This window comes from Arachis hypogaea, chromosome 20, assembly GCF_003086295.3.
Source record: "Arachis hypogaea cultivar Tifrunner chromosome 20, arahy.Tifrunner.gnm2.J5K5, whole genome shotgun sequence".
Taxonomy (NCBI): Eukaryota; Viridiplantae; Streptophyta; class Magnoliopsida; order Fabales; family Fabaceae; genus Arachis; species Arachis hypogaea.
In genome coordinates, this window is record NC_092055.1 from 133,306,333 (window position 1) to 133,325,528 (window position 19,196).

At 34.4% G+C, this 19,196-nt stretch overlaps 1 protein-coding gene and 1 long non-coding RNA gene across 6 annotated transcripts; one reads left to right on the forward strand and one right to left on the reverse strand.

Moving 5' to 3' along the window:
- Positions 1 to 3,900: 3,900 nt before the first annotated feature.
- Positions 3,901 to 5,643, reverse strand: LOC112782485 (uncharacterized). Its single transcript, XR_003193009.3, has 2 exons — positions 4,861 to 5,643; positions 3,901 to 4,311 (listed from the first exon to the last, which is right to left on the reverse strand). It is a non-coding gene; the product is annotated as an uncharacterized lncRNA (long non-coding RNA).
- Positions 5,593 to 15,131, forward strand: LOC112782484 (uncharacterized). Of its 5 annotated transcripts, none has more exons than XM_072229218.1 (13): positions 5,593 to 6,069; positions 7,288 to 7,452; positions 7,666 to 7,753; positions 8,002 to 8,295; positions 8,601 to 8,759; positions 9,090 to 9,230; positions 9,399 to 9,455; positions 9,859 to 9,997; positions 11,723 to 11,827; positions 11,945 to 12,141; positions 12,336 to 12,377; positions 12,483 to 12,600; positions 12,712 to 13,160. In XM_072229218.1, exons 2-13 carry the CDS (start codon positions 7,343 to 7,345, stop codon positions 12,732 to 12,734), a joined length of 1,473 nt encoding a protein of 490 aa, XP_072085319.1. In that variant the 5' UTR covers positions 5,593 to 6,069; positions 7,288 to 7,342; the 3' UTR covers positions 12,735 to 13,160. The 5 variants fall into 5 exon arrangements, with proteins under 5 accessions (XP_072085319.1, XP_072085317.1, XP_072085318.1 ...); XM_072229216.1 differs by lacking the exon at positions 12,712 to 13,160 and adding an exon at positions 14,833 to 15,131 and having other exon boundaries at positions 5,639 to 6,069; positions 12,483 to 12,641; XM_072229217.1 differs by having other exon boundaries at positions 5,639 to 6,069; positions 12,483 to 12,641.
- The last annotated feature ends 4,065 nt before the right edge of the window (positions 15,132 to 19,196 follow it).

Sequence of the window (19,196 nt, forward strand, 5' to 3'; positions counted from 1 at the left end):
ATGTAAGTTGCATTAAAGAACTATACTGATAGAGAATATATTTTAAAATAAAAAAATATGTGTATACTTTTTACTAACGAAATGATACATGTTGATTCTTCAAATCATAAAATTTATCGATAATAGAATTTGTGTCAAATCTTTCATCAATCTTCTTCTTGATGTAAATCAAAAGATAATTAACAAGAAATTCATCTTTCATTTTGTTTCTGAGTCTATTCTTCAGAATATTCATAGACTCATAGTTGAAAAGATCTCTCCATTGTAGCAATTGAAATAGGAAGAGTTGATATCAAGCGAATCAAATGATCAATCAAAGGATATGTTAAAGACTTTTCTGTCTTCGTTAACCCTTGACATAACTCAAAAATTGTGCACAAATTACTTAATTCAACATGATTAGAAACATCAAGTTTATAATATTGAGATTGCATTTTAATGTAAAATTTCTATTGGTCACTGAATTTATTTAGATAAAACCGTTCTACTAATTCACTTATTTTTAGATATTAGAAATTATGAATATTTGGGCTGGACTTTTATTTATACTATGAATCAAGATTTTTGTGCTGTGCACCAAAATTTATATGTTGCGTGTATTTTATTGGTATAGTATATAAATTTTTGCACATAGCACACAAAATTTGTATGTTGTGCATCAAAATTTATGTGCTTTAGTTTTCTGAGTATTTACAGGAGAAGAAGAAGATGAAGACGACAATAATGACGATAATAATAAAGAAGGATGAAGAGAAAAAGACAAAAAAAATTAAACAATAACAACAAAAATATAACAAGAAGAAGACAGAAGTGACGGTCACGACCAATGTTTTGAAAATTGGACCGGACCGTTTGGTCGGACCAATTCAACCACAAACCGATAACATTAGTGATCCGGTCAGACATGTAAAATCGTCGTTTAGAAAACCGATAAAAAACCATTGAACCGGATAAAAACCGACAGGTTGGACCGGACCGAGACCCGCCCGGTTTACACAAAAAACGGAAGCCCCTTCGTTTCTTTCTCCCTTTCCCCCCTTTCTTTCTTTCTTTCATTCAGAAAGAAATCAAATCACACAACCCCAGCCAAAAAACCCTAGCACTGAAAGCCTACACCACCGCCGCAAGGAGTGGCATACTGCCGAGTCCGTCGCACTCAAAGTTTTCCATCCGTCCGTCTATCTAGCTTCCCTCGTGATCCAAGTCCCCTGTTCGCTGTCACCGATCGCGGCTGCTTCCTCGAGCTCGGCGTCCGGCGTATTTGTCTGCTCAGCCGCGCTTCCGTCGCCGTTTGTTTGCCGTTCACGTTCGCGTCTTCGTTCAGCTGTCGTCTTCGTTCGCGTTCTTCGCCGTTCACGTTCGCTCGGCGTTCACTGTTCGCGTTCACTCGTCGTTCCCCGTTCGAGTTCGGATTCGTGTTCGTCTGGAAGCCACGTTGCTCTGCTTCAAACACTGCGACCAACCTGCGCGCTCCATCTAGCCGTGGAACTGCTCTCTTTTGTCGCCGCCGTCAGTTCCCTAAACCCGCCACCAGACAATACACTCGCACAACACCAATACTCTTCTTCAAACTCTGCAACTTCTGATTTCTATTACAATAAGTAACTATTTGATTTGGTAGTGGTTTGGATTATTTCATAGACTGAATTAAAGTTACAATAGTTATGTTCTCTTCTCTATCACATTGATATTAAGCTTTGAATTCTCTTATTTTTGTTTTAATTTTACCGCACTCAACATGTTTGATGAAATGTTTTAACCGTATTTCTGGTTGGTTTTATAATTTCTAGCTTTTAGAAACTTAGTAAGTTGATTGCATGTGAAATTAGAATAATTGGATCTTAGTAATTAGGAAATTTTAGCTGCACAAATAGCATCTTTGCAGAAAACGTATTAGCATGATGATTCCACTTCCATTAGTGTTCTTCTGGTGAATTTTAACTGTTATTGTGAATTTGTTAATTTGCTAATTGTTCTTGGATTGTTGTTCTGTTGTTCTTCTGTTACTTCTAATTTTTTTGTTTTTGTTGTGATTTTCTGTTCTTGATTTAAGCTGTGATTGAAGGTTCTTTGGTTTTGGTATTCTTCACTTTCTTGTAAGCTTAGCTTTTAATTCTTGCATACACGGATCAAATCATTGTTTTCAGCAATGGTGATTTTTAGATTTTTTTTTGGGTTGCTTTGTTTTAAATGTTCCTATTGTTGTTGTGTTTTTGCTGAGATTTAAATGTTCTTTTGATTTTTTTTTTCCGAATGCCCAGTCAGTACTTGGTTGATTGGTTTTGCTCACTAAATGTATTTGATGATAAATTTTAAATTGATAACTCTATTACTGCTTTACTGTCTGTTTCTGTAGTTAAATTTTATTAAAGTTTCTTGAATTTGCACTGCCTATGTTATTGATTCACTGTTCCTTCATTGCTTTTTTTTTTGTTGTTAATCATTGTGATGAGCTTTGTTAAAATTGGGTTGAAAACTACTAATCTTTCTTCATTTTTCACTGTTCTAACTTCTGTTCTTATTAAAAGATTTGCAATTGGTGATCTTTTGATTTTATTATATGCTTCATGTTTTCATTGTTCTGTTCTTATGAAGAAAAAATTTGCAATTAGTGATTGTTTTGTTATATAAACAAAATTCTGTTTTCATTGTTTGGTTGCACTGTCCCTGTTCTTGATCTCGGCGGACTTTCTATCCCTCCTCCGTGTTGGATTCTTTTTGTTTCAGGCTTTATTGTGTTTTTGTTTCAGCCTCTGTTGTGTTGTGTGTTTGTTTTGGGCTCTGTTGTATGTTTATTGTGCAACACTCATTTTTTGTTTTATTTTTTGACTTAGCTACATTAAGACAGAATCCTTTATCTTTAACTTGTGCATTGTAATTCAATCTAGCTATTTTTAATGGAAGTATAATTATGTTAATTGTCAACAAATTTGCAGCAAGTTATTGCATATTTTGATGATTAATTAATTACATTTAGTTGGTGATATTTTACGTACGGTTTTAAATTTGAAAATATTTAAGATGTTTATAATTTATTTATTATTTTATTATAATGGTTTTTCTGGTTAAATTACGGTTAGACCGATTGGATCAATAAACCAATGAATCCGTGACTAAAACGGTTTGATAATCGGTCCGGTTTTCAAAATCTTGGTAATGACAATGATGATGGCGATGGCAGTAGCGATGATGGCGATGGCAGTAGCGATGATGACGTTAAAGTAGAAAAAAGAAGAAGATGGTGGTGGCGGCAACGACGACGGTGGGGGTAGTAGTAACGCCGACATTGAAGAAGGAAGAAGGAACGTAAGAGGAGGAGGAAGAGAAGGAAGATGGACGATCGTTAAAGTAGAGAGAGAAAGAGAGGTGTGGAAGTGGTTTTTATTTTTAATAATTTGATTAAATTTGATTACTCAAAAGACCTGAATACTTAGTATTTCTGTTTTAAATATATTAATTTTTTAAAAAAATCAATAAATTTTTTTATGAAGTATTTGTTATGGTGGTAAAAGGTTATAACTAATTTTTTTAGATATTGACTAAATTTTAGGATAATACTCGGTTATTAGATTTTTGTTTTTTAAAATTTTGGAGCTGAACAATACATCTTTTGTGTATTGACAGTACGTCTACACGGTTATCGTGAATATCAAGGTTTTGAAAATCGGACCGCTCATCGAACCGTCTTAGTTATTGGTTCACTGATTTATCGGTTCAACCGGTTCAACCGTGGTCTAACCGAAAAAACCGTTTAATAATAAAATAATAAATAAATTATAAATAAACGCCTAACACATACTTGTAGTGTAATACAAACTTAGTCATTCCATAAGAAAATCACCACCATCTATAACAAAATGCAATTCCAATCATTGAATACTATTCAATAGGTCAACACTATTCAAACAAAATGCAATTTTGTTCAAACAAAATGCAATTCTAATCATTTAATAAGTTAATACTGTACAATCTTACAACTGAGTAGCAAGACCTCTTCTACAATTAAGTTCAACCTAATCACCGAATCAAACCTTCTCAAAACATAACAATTATCAAAATTTATCACAATCTAAACTCAAGCTCAACCTAATTACTGAACCAAACCTTCTCAAAATATAACAGTTATCAAAATTTATCACAACTAAACTCATCTAACAAACAGCTCAAAACTCCAGGCCATCAACAAACACTAACTAACATAGGCAACAAAGATCAATGGATTTAAGGTGAATCAAAGAGCTTCATCTAATATGTCTTCTCCATGAATCCTAAGATGTGAAGCTTCATATAAGCTTAAGAGTCCCTCAACATCTGTGGCAAATTTTTCATTGAAATTAATAAATCATTCACAAAATTAAAAACAGCAGCAGCACCGCCAAAGAATTAATAGCAGCACAGAATTAATACTACCAACAGCATTCAGCAACAAAAATTATCATTCAGCAACAAACAACATTTGATTTGATTTCTATTTTACCATTAAGCAACAAACATAACAAAACAGTAACAGCTAATCCCTAACAATTTATAAGTAACAGTAACAATTTATCCCTAACAAAACAGTAACAGCTTATCAGTAGCAATTTATCATCAATCAATAAGCCAGTAACAGAGTTAATCAATCAAGAGCAGGCCAGAACAAGCCAGAGTAGTGAGCAAAGCCAATCAACTAAGAACAAGCACAAAGTAAAAAAAGAAAACAGCAACGCATCACTTAATCAATAATCATCAAGCAATGAAAACAAAAGCACTAGAAACGACTATCACTGACCATCGATGAACAAGCACGAAGAGGGTTTGATTTCTGAACAGACAATAAAAAAAAACACAAAGAACAAGCCACTAGCAGTGAGTATTGACCTTCGACGGACGACGAAGAGCTGTTGAGCGCGCGGACGACGGCGACCAGGCGATTCGTGAGAGCGAACAGGGGATGGAGAGCGAACAGGGGTTGGTGAGATCGAAGTAGCGAACGCCGATAGCACGAAGACGGAAGTTCTTGAGTGCAACGGAGGCGGCAGCAGCAGTTTCCCACTCCGACAGACGGCGACAAGATTGGTGGAGGCTAGGGTTTCTTTCTTTGGTGGAGCTAGGGCATTTGCTGAAGGGAAGAGTTGGAGAAAGGAATGGGGCTGGGGGAGAAACGCGTGCAACCTTTTCATTCAACGAAAGAAGGAAACGGCGTCGTTTCTTATAAACCGGCCGGGTTCCGATCCGGTCTGACCGACCGGTTCTTGGCCGGTTCAGCGGTTCGTATCCGGTTTTTAAAATAGCGGTTTTTGTTAGTAAACCGAACCGTTTAAGCTGTCGGTTCACGGTCGGACCGGTTCGACCGGCCGGTCCGGTCCGGTTTTCAGAACATTGGTGAATATAGAGATTTTGAAAAATACCATAAAATCGAATAACTAATATTATACCAAAGTTTAGTCAATATGTAACAAAATGTATGAAAAAATATTCTCTAAATGCTAAAAAAATTTAAATAATTAATTTTAAGTTTAGAAGTATAAAAATTATAAAATTTTAAATATTTAAAATTTATTATAAAAGGCAGTGTTTTAAAAATCGAGTCGGTTTGATCGGCCGGTTTTTAGCGGTTTTCAGAGTTTAATTAAAAAAAAAAACCCTCAGAATACCTACCCCCTCCATCTCTCCCACAACCGAAAATAGTGAATACCCCTCTCTCTCACTCCAGCGCCGCCAGCGACCCCTCTGCTCGGAGCTGCTGTTGGCGTCGCCGTCGTCAAGCCCGCTTCTGTCCTCGTCGTCGTCGGCCGCCCTGAACTCGTGTCTCTGTCCTCGTCGTTGAGCCCGTCTCCGGCTTCGATCCCTCTCACGGCGAAGTGCGAACGTCCCTCTCTGCCGCCGTGGAATCTTCTCCTCGCCGTCGCAAACCGTTGCTCTTCGGCCCCGTTTTCGTCGGTCGCGAGCGGTTGCTCGATCCTCTTCAAGCGCGTCCTCTCTCCGTGAATCTCTGCCCGAAGCCTCGCCGTCGCGAACTGATCCTCTTCCGAGCTCACTCTCTGTCCAAGCTCACTCTGTCACAGCCGTTCCTCCCTCGTGTCTCCAGTAAGCCACTGCTTCTTCAGTTTCAATTTCTAAGATTCTGAGTTGAGTTTGTGTACTAGAGTCTGAGTTGAGTTGCGTTCTGAGTTGGAGTTGTTGATGTGATTCTGAATTCAGTTTGGATGCTGAGTTTGGATTCTTTGCTTAGTTTTCCTGTTCTTAGATTTTCTGGGTTTAGATGCCGAGTTTTTTGTTTTCGTATTTTGAGTTTTCGTTGTTGAATACTTGATTAGAAGAAGTCTGTGTTGAAATTTTTTGTGATTCTGAATTCGTTGCTGATGGGTTGAACTTTTGTGTATGTTTTTTTGTGTGTATTGATTTTCAGTAATTCTGTTCTCAATTCTAAGTGCATGTTTGGGCGCTATTATTTTGTTAAAAAAAGATCTTTTTTAAATGAAAAAAGATCTTTTTTTATTTTTTAACGTATTTGGCAAATTTCTAGTAGTAAAAGTAAAAGCACTAGTAAAATCAAAAAAAGATCTTTTTTGAGAAGCTGTAATTTACATCTTTTTTTAAAAGATCTTTTTTTCTTAAAAAAAAGATGTTTTTCGTGTAATAAATGAACAAAAAAGTACTTTTATATTGTGATACCCAAACATAATTGATAGATAAAAAGACCTTTTTACATGAAATATCCAAACATAAAATTACTTTTACTTCTCTATAAGATCTTTTAAAAAAAGATAACTCGAAAAAAGATCTTTTTTCAAAAGCTCACCCAAACAAGCCCTAAGTCTTTGAATTCATTTCCTTGTTTCTTATATCACAAGAATTCCTCTCTTCTTTCTTCTCATCACGATTCTGTTCTGATTCTCTTGGGTTGAACTTTTTTCGTTCTTCTGCTTCTGCCTGTGTTTGTTTTCAAATCTTTTTTCTACTGTTGGGAATTTGTCAATATGGGATCATCCGGTCTACTGGTATAACCGGTTCTGAACCATTATAAACCGGCTTAAAATTATTTGACTTTGGAATTTGGAATGCACAAGAAAAAGGTTTTGGTTTGGTTCAAAATTTGAAAAATAACAGGTCCGGTTTGTTCCAATTTTTTTTTCCGGTTTTGTTACAATAAATTGTGTGAACAATGGATTCTAAAATTGACCGATAAAATAAAAAAAAAACTTCACTCCATCCACATATTGATCATCCAATATGTCAATTATTCACATTGTTTAGTATTCTCATTGTCTCCCTGTGCTTTTCTTTTTTTTTTTTTTCACGTAGAAGGAGGTTTGTTTATTCAGTGGGTGGTGGGTTTTGCAGAGTGCAATCAAAGAGAATGAAGAAGCCTATCGTAGCTTTGTTAATGGTAATATTCTTTTCTGCGTTCAACTGCTTCAACGCCGAAGAAGCTTTCGATGTTCGCAAGCATCTCTCCACTGTTTCCAGGTCTCTCTCTCAATTCCCAATCACAATTTCTAAATCGCTCTTTTATGTGTTGATATTTGAAAATGAAACATATTAGGGTATCTATTTTTGTTTGATTTTGATCAGCGTTTTGTATTTAAAGGCAATTCGCTTTACCAATTCGTTTTTGTTGCATATGTGTTGATCTTGTCAAATGAGATTGATTAAATTTTCTTGCTGAATTTTGTTTTCCAGGTATGGTGCTGTAAAAGAAATTGCAAACGGTAATTTTATACCTTCTAAAGTTCCTGAAGGATGTGTTCCAACTCACTTAAATCTTGTGGTAATTTTCTCAGCAATGTGAGAATAATGGTTTCATTTATCAATTATGATGAAGGATGTTGCATTTGAATATTGGTTTTATAATAGTAGTTCTTACATTTGTGTTCTTAGCTTTTTATGTTGTTTGCTTTAAAATCGTTCAACATTGTCGAGTAAAGGGTTAATCTTTATATGGAATGTCCAGCTTGTTGTGATTGAGGGTATTGAGCTAATGTACAGATGGATTAAAATGCTACTTTATGTACCCAGGCAAGGCATGGAACTCGTTCTCCTACAAAGAAAAGGATAAGAGAGTTAGATAATTTGTCGTTACGGTTGGAAGATCTTATAAAGGATGCCAGAAGGCGAAATTTGCATTTGGAAAGAGTTCCTTCCTGGCTAGATGGATGGAAATCTCCTTGGCAAGGAAGGCTCAAGGGTGGTGAGTTGATTAGCAAAGGAGAGGAAGAATTATATGATCTTGGACTCAAAATTAGAGAAAAGTTTCCAAGTTTGTTTGATGAAGAGTACCATCCAAACATATATACAATAAGGGCAACTCAGGTGAGTTTATCTTAACATTTTTGTCTGGGTAGAACTTGTCATTTTAAAAGTCTTGTTCATTCTATTAGTCTATGTACACCAGGAGTAGTTTTGGGGCTTTTAGGAAATGTGGGATCCGATGCTCAAAAGAGGAGAAGAGGGCCCCGCGCGGGGGGGGGGGGGTGGGGGAGGGGAGGGAAGTCCTATTTATGTTGTTTTGACTATTAGTTGTAGTAACACTGCAAGATGAACTAGATTATAAGACATAGAGATGTTTCTTTTTTTATTATAAAATATGCTTATGCATATTCTTCTCTGTATCATAGGTTCCTCGAGCCTCGGCCAGTGCGGTAGCATTTGGGATGGGGCTTTTTAGTGGAAATGGTAGCCTTGGACCTGGGAAACATCGAGCGTTTTCTGTTATAAGTGAAAGCCGTGCTAGCGACATCATGCTGAGATTTCATGATTGTTGTCATAACTACAAGGTATGATGCAGCCTTCAATTTTGATTGATTTTTCATGAGTACTTCTATTGCAAATCCTTACATGTTTATTAAACTTATGAAATCATAGGCTCATAGCCAGTATGATACATTTTAGTTTTGCCACATGGAATGGCTATTAAATTGAACATGAAGGTTTTGTATTTTGAAGGCCACCTGAGGTAAACAATTGGCAGCATACTTCATATTTTTAAATGTTCAAGCAAGTTGGACAACAAATTTCAAAATAGATGTTTGATGGTATCTATTGTGCTTTGTTATCCTTTTTGCCCAATAGTATGTTTGTATAACTTTTTTGAATTATGGGGCCAGCATTTCAGGGAGAAGCAGGAACCCGCTGTTAATAAACTTAAAGAACCTGTATTGAATGAAATCACATCTGCATTAATTGGGCGCTATGGACTGAATTTTACGAGGCAGGATATATCATCTCTTTGGTTTTTGTGTAAACAGGTAACATTTCTTCATTCTCTTCTGCTGTTGGTTTTCGCCATCTTTTTCTTTCTGAGTTTATATATAATCTTTGATGTTTTTATCAGAAGAAAAGGAAAATCTTATTGATGCTATAGAGTTTGATTCCCTTATTATTGTTCTATTACCTAATTTGTGTTTATCTGACAGGAAGCATCCTTATTAGACATTACCAATCAAGCATGTAGTCTTTTTGGCCCTTCTGAGGTACGTTTGTAGTGATGCTGTGAGTCTATTTTGTGACCTAATGATCTACTTTTTCTTTATTTGTATGTAAATTAGGATAGATTAGAACTAACGAACAAAAATGACACAAACAACAATGCACCAAAAGAGAAATCAAACTGAAGATAATAAAATGAAACTTTGATATCTTGATATGGTTTTTCCGCCTTTTATTGATCTCGAAATGAAACTACAGATTCCATTAAGGTGGTTTTGCTGTTAAACTGAAGTTTGAATGCCCAGAAAGTTGCTATTGTTGAATGGGCATGAAAAAATTAGCTTATTTTTCCTATTTCTACAACAACCATGTTAACATTTCGCTGCACCTTTTTCGTTGCTGTTTGGATGCCATGAATTCTTAAAATGCTCATTCTTGTGTAAATAGATTATGTTGCTGGAGTGGACAGATGACTTGGAGGCTTATATCCTTAAGGGTTATGGAAACTCGCTCAACTATAGAATGGGATTGCCATTACTTGAAGATGTTGTGCAGTCTATGGAACAAGCTATTCAAGCTGAAGAAGGTACTTCAGATACTGTAATGTTAAGTGTGTATTATATCTTCTTGTGCATGGCATATTCATTAAATGAAACTTTTGAGGCTATGAGATTTATGTATGGATGAGTCTCTTTAGGTAATCATATTTCATATATTAAAGATTTTTCAAAAATAGCTTTTGATGGTACCAGGGAATTTGAGAAAGGTTAATCAAGTCCTAGGAAATTTAAAAACTTTCCGTGCACTAAAAATTCTGCTAGAGTAGCTCAGTCAGAATTCAGAACAATTCTCCTAAATTTTGTACTCAAAATACAAGAACGTGAAAAATTGAAAAGCATTTGATTATTAGAGTAAACAGCAAGCTTTTATTGGGGTTAATATATAAAAAAGTAAATATAATGCACACATAGGATAGAGTGATGGAAGAGAGAAGCTTGCATGTGATGCGTATCCTGGTTCAGCCACCGGGGTAAAGCTTACATCTAGTCTCCACCGTCTTTGGGATGATGCGTTACAAAAGGTATACTACCTTACAATAGATGCCTCCCTTCATCACTAAGCTTTACTCACTTATGGTTACCTATGAGCATTCTTGGTCTTTCCTTCACCACTAGGTTTCACTCACCTTTGGCTCTACCTTTGGGCAATTTTACACAACTTGAGGACACTATTGTCTTTACCAAGCAACTCACTCAAGTCTTAACGCTAAGACACTATTGAATTTACAGTGGAAATAAGAATAATGATATAAGAAATGACGTTCTTTGAACAGTTCTTAGCGTATTGACATAATTTCTTGGTGGCTTCACTTGTACGTACGTGCATTGTGTATCATTGGTACATTGCAATGGTGGCTCAGATTTCTCTCTCGTTCATGTGTCTTGGCTTTACATAAATCGCCTTCAAATGCGGTCAGGGAGTGTTCAATTTTTGCACCCCTGGCTAGCTATGGCTTTGCTTTGGTTTTTCCTTTTGCTCAAAATAATTCCTCTTACCCGTTCCACTGTAATTGTTCTTGATCATGCATTCTTTCCATATGTATACCTTCTCTAGCTGTTATCCCCTTCTTCAATATGGACAACTAATGTTTCTTTGTAATTAATATAGTATGAAGAAATTACCTTCCTCTTCTTTACAATTTGGTCACCATAATGACAGTGATTCCCTTCCATTTCATTTATACCTTTGGGTACTCTTTTATCTTGATGTATATGTTGGTGCTTTTTGTTCAATATGAGATTATTCTGGTTCCTGATTAACACAAATGTTGGCCACTGAATGTCACATCTTCAATGAATAGATTATTTCTTTCTTGCTTCTTTGGTTACTTTAATTGCTCCAATTAATACTTTATGTGGTGTTTGACCATTGGACTTCAATATCTTCCATTTGCTTGCCTTTTGTTGATCACATATATCTTCTCTTTAAGAATTTATTTATCCTTAAAAGATTTAATATTTGTTTCCAATAAATCTTTAACTGTTGGTCTTTCGTTTAAATCTTCAGCTTCTTGCTCATAACCACATAAAGCATGTACCCATAACCCAATACTGTTGTATTTGGCGTACTCTTCTAGCATGTGGTCTTCTTAAATCTATTTCTCATCCCTTTGGTTGGAATTAGTTAATGGCAAATTATTATTTCTTTATAAATGCAATGGTGGCTTCTTTTGAAGATTGTTTGCTGAATATGTGAACTTGGAAGCATTTGTTTTCTGCACTCATTTACACTTAACTGATTACTTCTGTAGAAAGACGCCCTCCTGGAAGCTTTGAAAAGGCAAGACTTCGGTTTGCACATGCGGAAACTATAATTCCATTTTCGTGTCTGCTTGGTTTATTTCTTGATGGATCCGGTGAGGCTTTAATATCCGTTACAATTTGACATAAATAAATATGACTGAATTACTATATATATTTTTTAAGTGTGTTTTGGTGCAACTACTATTGTCTAATAGCTGTTGACAATGTAGAGTTTAAAAAAATTCAGAAGGAGCAACCTTTGCAGCTCCCTCCAAAGCCTCCACAGAAAAGAACCTGGAGGGGTAGCACTCTAGCCCCATTTGCAGGCAATAACATGCTGATATTGTATAGTTGTCCGGCTCAAGACAAATCTAAAAGCAAGCACTTTGTGCAAGTGCTGCACAATGAACACCCCATTCCAATGCCTGTAAGTTTATTCCGTTCATGTGAAGATTATGTAAATTAAAATGCTAGTCTTGATTTTTTCTAGCTGTTCTTATGTGAATATCTGACTGTGGTTCAGAAGTTCAAGTATCTTACTTTTGATAGCTTAAAATCCTTTTATGCTGTTATCCATCAGTAATGTGTTCTGTTTCTTCTTTCTAATGCTATTGTACACAGGGTTGTGATGGTTCTGATTTCTGTTCATTTGAGGTCTTCAAGGTATTAGCACAATCCCACTGTCTAATGTGTAAGAAGTTTGATATGCAATATTAGTTCGGAATAGTCAGTCTATGGATCTGATTTTCATGATCTTTCTGTTTGCAGGAAAAAATAGTTGCACCTCATCAGAAGCATGACTATGATACAGTCTGTAATCCGAAGCAGGAGCCATCCTCTGGCAGTATATATCAAATGTTTCAGTGGCTTTTCTCGCTCAGCAAAGGTGATAAACAGCCCAGAGATGAATTTTAGTTTGTTTGCTAGGTAAGAAGCCTCAATTCTTAACCCTTTTTTCTTTTTCTTCGTTGGCGATACCACTTCAACATATTTTCAGACTTGAGCATCGATCCGGTCTAAGCAAGAACCAATTTAGATAGATTTTGCTGCCACTGTGGGATTGCCTTTGCTATCTTAGGCTTGCTGCCTTATGCCAAGAATTGGAGTTGGATAGAAGTTGAGTTTAAAATGTCAGTTTTTCCCTTTTCTCCCAGTAGCAATGCTTCTATAGTTATCAGAGGCAGAATTGATGTGTCATTTCATGACTCTTGAACTCTAGTTTTCTTCTTATGGAATAGTTTGACACTAGACACAATGGTCTGCATTTTGTTTTTTATCTTTTTGTTTTTCTTTTAATAGCTAACCATAGGATAATCCCATACCCCTACTTTTATTCTTCTTTCTTGGTCATGGACAATAATCCTACTCTTTAAAGGAGCTAAAATTGGAAGTTTTGTATGGAAAATAAGAATTTTAAGTTTCCAATGCATTAGTAATTTTATTTTATCTTATTTTTTTGAAAGTCATGAGAAGGGAAGCTTTGGAATAATAGTTGAGTTTGTTTTCATGTAACTTCAAGGTCACGGGTTTATATTGTAAAATCAGTCACTAGTGTAATTATTAGATTAAGCTGGTTACATTATACCCTTTAGGTATGACCGTTCTTTGGATTCTGCATTAATGTTTGCATACTAGGTTGTCCCCTTTTTTTTTGAAATTTATAAAGAGAGTTGAATAACTCTTAAATTACATAGTTATCAAAATTGGAATGGACTGACCGGTTCGTCCGAGAAAACCATTGATAGGTTTGGATTATCCATTAGGCCAGATATGTAATTGACCCGTTCAACTTGGTCAAAATCAAGTAAAAATTGGTCGTTTTGCATTGAAGCGACTGTGAATTGGTCAACGAAATCGGTCATTGACCCGCTAGTTTACAGGTGCACTAGAGGATGCCTTGGTGGGAAATTTTGAAATAACTCCAAAATTTCAATGGGTGGATTTTTTTTTTTGGACATACACACTCACACACACATCTCCACCCACCCACACACACTAAATCCAGCTATTGCTGGGAGTGGGAATCAACCCTGTGGCTTTATATGAGGCAAACTGATTTGTCAATCACATACTGCCTCGGCCAATAATGGGTGGAGTTTGAACCAGGCCCTTGAGGCCTTGGTGTCGTATCTATTACTCACCACCTTGCCAAGCTAGTAAATTCCACTAAAATGGGCTTGCAAGGTGTATTAAACGGATATAGGCCAATCTTTTAGCAGTTTGCGAAATGTAACCTTATCTGATATGAGAGACATTTCTCAAGTTGTGAAAAGTAACTCGTTACATGTGTAGTTTCCCTGAGGTTTTCGTAGGGTGCGAAAAGCAATCTTTATTTTTTTTTGTCTTTTTCTGTATTTCGGAGATTGCGGAAAGTGGTATGCGTTTTGTCTACTACATGTGGCTGCTTTCTGGCTCTTCGAAAGGTGCATAAAGCAGACCAGCACATATCTTTACACATCACTCCAGTCACCTATTTTGGTGAATTACACCAATTAAAAAACCATTTAAAAAATAATTTCTAGTAAAATTATAGTTGTGATGTATTCTAGTTAAATTTTGAAGTAAATTATGCTTCTTGTTGAGGTGCGACATGAGAGAGCATGCAGTTGATTACGTTGATACGTAGTAGTCTCACTGTCGGTTGTTTCAACTTTTGGTGCTGTCAAGTGACACCAATCTGGTGAGGTGCTGAACGAATACTAAAAGCGGAGAGAAGATAGAGCACCTTTCCCCAAGTAACTAATGTAGCTGAGTTTAACCAAAATCACTCTCCTTTGTACCTCCGATGATCTTAACTGTAACATACAACATCATATAGTTCTGTACTATTCATTTGTGTCAGTCAAAGCAATTTTATTGCAATCTGCAACTTCAGCAGTCTAGGTTTAGATGATGACATTATATACGATGTTCCTGTGAATGTGGATCTTTGATGTTGACCAAGTTTCCAGTTGCACATCTGTTCTTTATTGAGCTTGTGTATTATCAAATTAACCTCTCAAATAGTATTCAAAGGACACAATTGAACAGCTCAGGGACATTCACACTCCATGGTGTGTGACTTAAAAAGTGGGCTGGCTATTGGGCCTCTAACTTGTAATGTCTTCCCAATTTGAAGGTGGGAGGATGTGTCGAGGTTTTGCTCCGTGGGACTGCATTCAGTCATTCACCAAACGCAAGTGGGGGTTTTGGTAACACTTTCGATGTTGTAACTTAGGCTGCGTTTGTTTACAAGCGACATTGAGACAGGAACATAGACACAAAATCGTGTTTGACAGATGAAATATGAACAGAGATATTATATTCAAAGATATTAAATTAATGTATTTTGTGTCCATCTTGAAAGGAATGATACTGAGATACTAATAAGAGATAATATTTATTTTTTATTTTTTATAATTATAATTTTTATTATTATATATTTTTTTCAAATTTTTGAATAAAAAAATAAGAATAAATTGAACATTCATAATTTGTTTTAGTTTATTACTAAACAAAATACAAGAATACTAATTTTTGTTGTCTCTGTCCTTTGTGTTTTGTTTTTAGTATTTTGTCTTGTCTTGTTCTCAGAACCAACTCAGAACCAAACACAGCCTTAGAGTTGGTGCTTTCTCCAAATTGATTTACTTCGAAGACTATCACATACTTCCACAAATCCTTCAATAATAGTCATTCAATAAAAGTATCAACTTTTTTCTTTTAACGGATGAATCCTTTGTATTATCTTTTTACATTAAAAACCCGTTTAAGGGGGATTATTGGTCAAGAGCCTAGTAGAACAATGACATTTTTTTGCCTTTCTACATTAAAAAACCTTCCAAAAGAAAGGTTTTGCAACTACAGCATAGGTTGGCGAAGGGAAAAAAAAATAGGAGCCATATATGTTGAATATATACTAATATTGGAACATGAGCTGCACAAATATTGGAACATTAGTGTTCCATGAAAGGACGGTGTTATACGTGAAAATGTGCTTATGAAATTAATCAAAAGCTTAATTGTATGCAATGTATATCTAGATAGTAGATAATACGGAAATGTGCTTATGAAATTAATCAAAAGCTTAATTGTATGCAATGTATACCTAGATAGTAGATAATACGGAACAAGGTTACGTTACCCATATATGTTGTATACTATTGTTCTTTTCCTCGCAAAAGAAAACAATGTTAACTTAGTGCACAGTGTATTTTGTAACTTTATCGAGAAAGAACTGAGTTGAGTTTTGATGGATTGAGTTACAATTCAATTCTGATAGAAATTTGAAAGTTTGAAAGCAAAAAAAAGGAATGAAATTGGAATCTAATATTTGTTAAAATATGTTTGAAATAATTATTGTGCAGTGTATGTTTGCATAAATTTGTAAAAAAAAAAGTGATATAAAAATAAGAGTGATAATATCCATTTTTTTTTTATATTAGTAGTATTTAAATTTGAACTTAGCTAAGTCGGTATCTGTCAAATTTTACGAATTTCTGTCCCAGAAAAATACATTTATTTTAGAATAATATTGATTTTTTTTGTTAAAAAATCTGTTAAACAATAATAGCAAGGGTTGGGGGTGTTTAAAAACCTCAACAAAATTATTTCAATAATAAGATCAATTATCACTGCTACTACCACCACTTATTATTTTTATTGTGTAATTATACTTTATCATTATTATTATTTTCTCTCTATTATCATTACCAATACTATCAATATTAACATTCTCTTCTCTTAAAAAATCTTTCAAAAATAAACTTATTAATATTTTTTTTGGGTTTCAAACCCCCTACAAAATACAAATAAAATTCCACAAAACTAATTTCTGTTACTAACACGTATTGTTCCAAAATAAAAGGTTGATAATCAAAGTATTTTTTTAAGACAAAAATCGCCTTATCCTGAGTGAAAATAAAGAAGGGTCAGATTTGGTGTTTAATCTAACTGGAATCTTACTGTAGTCTCATCATATAAACTGTTCAAACTATTCCTTACTGTCACGCTCTTAATTACTTAATTTTAGCCCAGAAAAACATAAACCGTGCATTTCTCCAGATTGAAAGATAACATCTGATTTCTTCATATAACAGATTGAATAATGTCATGTGTAGCTCAGACTCAGAGAACCAAAAGGGACATGTCACAATGTCACATTATTAAATCTTAACAAAAATTTTCAATTTCTATCTGACAGGATAAGATAGTACTACATAGCTAAAAAGGACAACAAAGATTCTGAACTATTTTCGAACATGTTATGTTTGTTGTATTTGTGTGAGAGGTCCATGTCAAATTAAAGTAGCAGAGAAAAAAACTACGGCAAATTAAATACACTGGTCCAACACTGTACTACTCCAATTTCTGATGATGAATAATGATCAATCTTGATATATATATAATAGTGATGATGATGAAGAAGAAGATAGATATACATATGAAGATGGTGTAACATAAATCAATATCATATGCAATGGTTTGAAACAACTATATTGAATTTGGTGGTGGCGGCATTGTGTGTCACTCTCATTACGCCAATACTATTATTATTATTTGGTCGAATACTAAGATGACTAATTGATTCCCGACATTAATCCTAATAGAATCAAGAATCGTTAATCAAGAGTCGTATACGTGCACTGCAATGTAAACTAATTTGTTGCTATTGCGATTCCTTGTATTTACATTACCTAAAACAGAAATTAATTAAATACACTACATGCATTTTTGTAATATAATTACAATGCGATGCAATGTAAGCAACTGCAATATTATGGCTACATCACTGTTAAAAAATGTGGTTGTAATTGGAAACATTAATAAAAAACAAATAGAGAATTACCTGTGTAGTCAAAGTGATTGTTAGTGAATCTTATCAAAGAGGTCCACTATTGGATATTTTCTAGTACAAAATGTTCTATTCACGTTAAAATTTAACTACTAAACTTGCTATTATATGTTTTTGATAGGAGTAAAACACATCATTTTTCAAGAATTAAAAGCCCGGCAATATTTACTCACAAATAAATAACAGTAGCAGATTAACACACCAATAGAGACAAAAACACATCATTTTTAATGTGAAAATTTTTTTAATGTGAGAAGTAAAAATTATGAGTCATCAAGATCAGAGAAATAGCTTTATTATGATTAAAATAGGGTACAAGAGAGTCACAAATAATGTGCATACAACAAGCCAAACAACTCAAATATCAAAGCTTACAAATAAGAACCAAGAATATGAAAATACCATAAAACAGAGCTGATGTTGCCTGTTGCGTAGCTAATATTTTCAACTACAAGGATTGAAGATCTGAATGGTGAAAATAAAGAATTATGTGCCTAGAACACACCATCTAAATTTGAGCTTAATCTAACGGATAACAAATATGCAATGACTAATTTACAAAGACTTTGTATATGTGCAAAAATAACTTTTTCTCTTCTCTTTCTTCTCTGATTTCTAGTGTTTGCTGTTCTCTCTCAAAATGAGACATTTTTCTTACCACCCTAACTCAACCTCAGCAGCTTGACTGTCAGCTAAGAAAAACTATAAATTTAGATACTAATATTTAGACTTTTTCTTCGTATAGAAAATGAATCCAAAATCCAATAATTTTTTTATATTTATTTATATTGATTTACATATTTTTTAATTAAATATATAATCAATAACCAAAAACAAAGATGAACAACATTAATACATTTTTTCTCAATGGTCACAATTATCAATAGGTCTTAATAATTTATTGTTAACAAGTATTTCTTAAAAAAATTTAATTAAAATTTTTTAAAATAATAATTTGTTTAGGATAAGTCTAGAGGTCAGTATTTTTGTTGAAATCTGGCCAGCACTTAACCATCAAAAGAAAAATGATTAATCCTATATTATTAGATCTCATCTCACACCATTAAAAATATTAATGATAGCTAATTGATGACTAAACATCACAAATTTTACTGGCTCCTAGCACTCATCATTTGTTTATATATGTACAGTTCATAATTGAGTGGGGTTAAAAAAATTGGAGGCAAGTTCCTCGCATGTCTGAGTATGATAATTTTTGAAATACATTTTTAATAGAATAGTAGAATGATATTTACAAAGATACTCCAACGTCCAAATAAAAAAAATATAAGAAATACTAGATTTAGAATTTGTATTTTATATTTGGAGTAGTCTCGAGCTTCCCATTATATAGTACGAGCAATGACATATCAAAAAAGAATATCGTCATTTATAGTGATTGGATCTTTCCGTATTTAGAGAGATCCTTACCCATAGTGGACTTGGCCCTCTTCTGGGCCTCAACTCATGTGCCCGGAAGTCGTTGCCCGAGGCCAGAAGCCACTGCATATATGCATTATATCGAATATATAAAATTATTATTATTATTTTTGTAACAAAAGTCCTTAGGTTACTTTTTAGTTTATCTATTATTAATTTTGCAGAATGCAAAAACAAGAGAAAAGTGCATGCACATGCACCACTAGAAA